The sequence below is a fragment of the Perissodus microlepis genome, chromosome 2, assembly GCF_051167445.1.
Source record: "Perissodus microlepis isolate ML-2025 ecotype Zambia chromosome 2, ASM5116744v1, whole genome shotgun sequence".
NCBI classification, from domain to species: domain Eukaryota; kingdom Metazoa; phylum Chordata; class Actinopteri; order Cichliformes; family Cichlidae; genus Perissodus; species Perissodus microlepis.
In genome coordinates, this window is record NC_140462.1 from 21,411,628 (window position 1) to 21,415,069 (window position 3,442).

Consider the following 3,442-nt stretch of genomic DNA (forward strand, 5'->3'; position numbering starts at 1 on the left):
ATAACTAGTCTGTCAAATGGAATAAAGTCTGTTCCTTCAAATATATGTTCTAAGTATTTAATTCCTTTACAACTCCATTCTGGAAAATGAATCATATTATTGTTTTGTAATATGTCAGGGTTATTCCAGATAGGTTTGCATTGTCACGGCTGGGGCAGCAGTCGTGTTGTGGAATGAAAAGGACCCAAAATTCAGGCAGCTGACTGATGAAGAGTGTGACGTTTATTTACAAGTGGCAGTGGCAGAAACAGACAACGAAGCATGAGAAATACTAACGGAAACCTAAACTGGGAAAAACTAAAGAGCAAACTTGAAATCCTCAGGAAACGGGGTGAAAGGCAGAGAGACGCAGACCAAAACCAAACAAAAAACAAGCTCCGGTGATCCAAATGAATTGTCCAAAGCACAACACACACACACTGGAGTCCCTGAACAGGGTCCCAAAACATAGTTCAGGAGGCCGGCCCGGAGGCTGACAACTCAGGAGTCTAGAACAGTTCATCTCCGGGGGCCGACCATGTGGAAGGCAGTGGCGGCGACGTGGAAACAGTTCAGGCGGCCACCCATGCGGACGCCAATGGCGGCGACGGGGAAACAGTTCAGGCGGCCGACCGTGTGGACGGCAACAGCGGCGGTGACACAAGTCCGGAGGCCGGCCGCGCGGAAGGTAGCGGCGCCGTTCGGGAGGTCGGCCATAGTGGCGATGACGCCCAACAAGCGGCCTGGCAGATGACCGCCGATGTCGAGGCAGCAGTTTGGGTCCCAAAGGCTGCGTGGCCCCCGCAGCACCAGGCAAGGCAGAAGCTGGACCAGGCGAAGCTGAAGCTGGAGCTGGACCAGGCGAAGCTGACTCGGAGGCAGGACCAGACGAGGACGAAGCTGACTCAGAGGCAGGACCAGACGAGGACGAAGCTGACTCGGAGGCTGGACCAGGCGAGGATGAAGCCGGAGCTGGACCAGGCGACGTAATGGGTGAAGCTGAAGCCGGACCAGGCGACGGCGTGGGTGAAGCTGAAGCTGGACCAAATGACGCTGATGAGGAGACTGCTGCAGGCGACGCTGATGAAGCGGATGAGGAGGCTGCTGGAGGCGAGGATGACAGCTTGGAAGCTGTTGCAGGTGAGGATGAAGGCTCGGAGGCTGCTGCAGGCGAGGATGAAGACGAAGCTGAGGCTGGACCAGGTGACGGCGAAGACGAAGCTGCTGCTGCAGGCGTGGGTGAAGCTGCTGCTGCAGGCGGCAGCATAGGAGCTGCAGGTGGTGAAACAGGTGGTGGCTGAACGGTCTCCCCGGAACTGTCAGCAGACATGAGGATGTGCTGGCTGGGTCCTCCAAGACCCCCAGCTAACAAGGCAAGAAGCTGTACGGGCTCCTTGGGCCCTCCAGCTGACGAGGCAGGAGGCTGGACGGGCTCCTCGGGCCCTCCAGCAGAGGCAGGTGGCTGAACGGGCCCCCCAGACCCTCCAGCGAAGACAGGTGGCTGAACGGGCCCCTTGGACCCTCCAGCGGAGACAGGAAAGTGCTGGCCAGGCTCTCCAGAACCCCCAGCGGACACGAGGAAGGGCTGGCCGGGCTCTCCAGAACCCCCAGCGGACACGAGGAAGGGCTGGTCGGGCTCTCCAGAACCCCCAGCGGAAATAGTCACAGAACCAGCGGGCACAGGGGCCCCTGGTACACATAGGGCAGACTGCAGCTGCGCGGAGCACTGACCCTGCTCAGGCAGCGACAGCCGGGTGCGGTCCTCAGCTGGGTTCTTAGCCTCCAGGGGTCCAGAGTGGGCTGAGGGCTGAAACCCAGCCTCTGGGGAGGCCCTGGAGTGCGTCACAGTCTCTGAACTGGCCAGCTTTTGATGACTGATTACAATATTGTGTGGTTTGGCTCTCTGCTTAGAATGAACAGATGAAAAATAGTTCTTTTTGGGTTGGATTGACTTAACTTGTTGTACAGGAGGAGTAGGTGAAGATGACGGCTGAATAGGTGGCTGAGCTGAGGGCGACTGAAGTAAAGGTTGGGACAATAATGGTGGTGAAGTTGGAGACTGAGCTGATGATAAGGCTGATGATTCTTCTACCAACTGAGCTATTGACTGGGCTATGGATTGTAACATAGTTTGTAGTAAGTCTGGCTGTGGTAGTGACTGAGCTATGGGTAGTAAGGCGGAATGTGGTGGTAGTAACGGTTGTGGAGAGAGTGGAGTAGGTGTTGGAGTGGACGACTGGGCTACAGGCCGGGCGGCTAACTGAGCTGGTGGCCGGGCGGCTAACTGAGCGTCAGGCTGGGCAGCTAACTGAGCTTCAGGCTGGGCAGCTAACTGAGCTAACGGTCTCAGGAAAACACATTCTTATAAACGACAGTTGCAGGCGAGCCAGGGAAAACACCATTATCCTCATTGGCAGCACAGAAAACGGCCCCAGAATAAACAGTCACGAAGTCCAGAGAAACAGAAAGGGTGTCTTTTCCACTCACCACAGCCGGCAACTCAGAAGTCTCGGGGCCCGGCTGTGGCGATGGGCGTCGGCGGTGTGAACATCGCTTCCTTCTCGGGGATAGCTCCGACCGGCCGGGTAATCCCACATCCGGCGGGCCGGGCCGCAGATTCCCCGGCGGGCAGTGCAAAACATTCACCGCCGGGCTAGGTCGGGAAGCAGTAGCAGCTGGAGGGTGAAGGTGAAGTTCGTTAAGAATGAAATTCTGTGCGAGCGGGTGAAGAGAGTCCAGTAGCCAGGGGTGAGCAGAGATTAATTGCTGTAGCCTGGCTTCTACAGTGCGGTGAAATTCCTCTCCCTCACGTTCGAGCCACAGGTTAACCAACCTCGAAACAGAGTCAATTAATTCCTCCCGAAACTCCTGGGAAGGTGCGGATGCTGCTGGGTCCATGTTTGGTCGGCTCGTACTGTCACGGCTGGGGCAGCAGTCGTGTTGTGGAATGAAAAGGACCCAAAATGCAGGCAGCTGACTGATGAAGAGTGTGACGTTTATTTACAAGTGGCAGTGGCAGAAACAGACAACGAAGCATGAGAAATACTAACGGAAACCTAAACTGGGAAAAACTAAAGAGCAAACTTGAAATCCTCAGGAAACGGGGTGAAAGGCAGAGAGACGCAGACCAACGAATAGGACACCAAGAAACACAGAGAAACGCAGACGAGCCGACAACGAGCACAGACCGACACCCACTAAATATACATACACAAGGTAATCGGATAATCACACACAGGAGGGGAGAACAGCTGATCCTAATACACACGATGACTGGAGGACACAAGCTGAACACAATGACAACAGACACAGACCTTCAGAATAGAACAGGAAATCCAGAACACGAGCCTTCAAAGTAAAACAGGAAACACACAGACTGATTTACAACACAGGGAACATGAACAGAGCACCGAGGAAAGACACAGGTAGGGCTGATAACACACTAAACTTCAGGTTCAACCCT

At 55.1% G+C, this 3,442-nt stretch overlaps 1 protein-coding gene across 1 annotated transcript; it reads right to left on the bottom strand.

Annotated features, from left to right (window-relative positions):
• Window positions 1-251: 251 nt before the first annotated feature.
• Window positions 252-3,023, bottom strand: LOC146392728 (uncharacterized). Its single transcript, XM_084938864.1, has 3 exons — window positions 2,467-3,023; window positions 1,646-1,969; window positions 252-1,492 (listed from the first exon to the last, which is right to left on the bottom strand). The coding sequence occupies exons 1-3, from the start codon at window positions 2,875-2,877 to the stop codon at window positions 320-322; spliced, it is 1,908 nt and encodes a 635-aa protein (XP_084794990.1). The 5' UTR covers window positions 2,878-3,023; the 3' UTR covers window positions 252-319.
• Window positions 3,024-3,442: the final 419 nt, after the last annotated feature.

Excerpts from the sequence above, each read along its gene's own strand:
- LOC146392728 (XM_084938864.1), bottom strand. The coding sequence starts at position 2,877 with ATGGACCCAGCAGCATCCGCACCTTCCCAGGAGTTTCGGGAGGAATTA. Across the intron at positions 1,970-2,466 it reads CTTCTGAGTTGCCGGCTGTG|CCGTCATCTTCACCTACTCC; the intron begins GTGAGTGGAAAA and ends CCACCTATTCAG. Across the intron at positions 1,493-1,645 it reads CCCCTGTGCCCGCTGGTTCT|GGGCCCGTTCAGCCACCTGT; the intron begins GTGACTATTTCC and ends GGAGGGTCCAAG.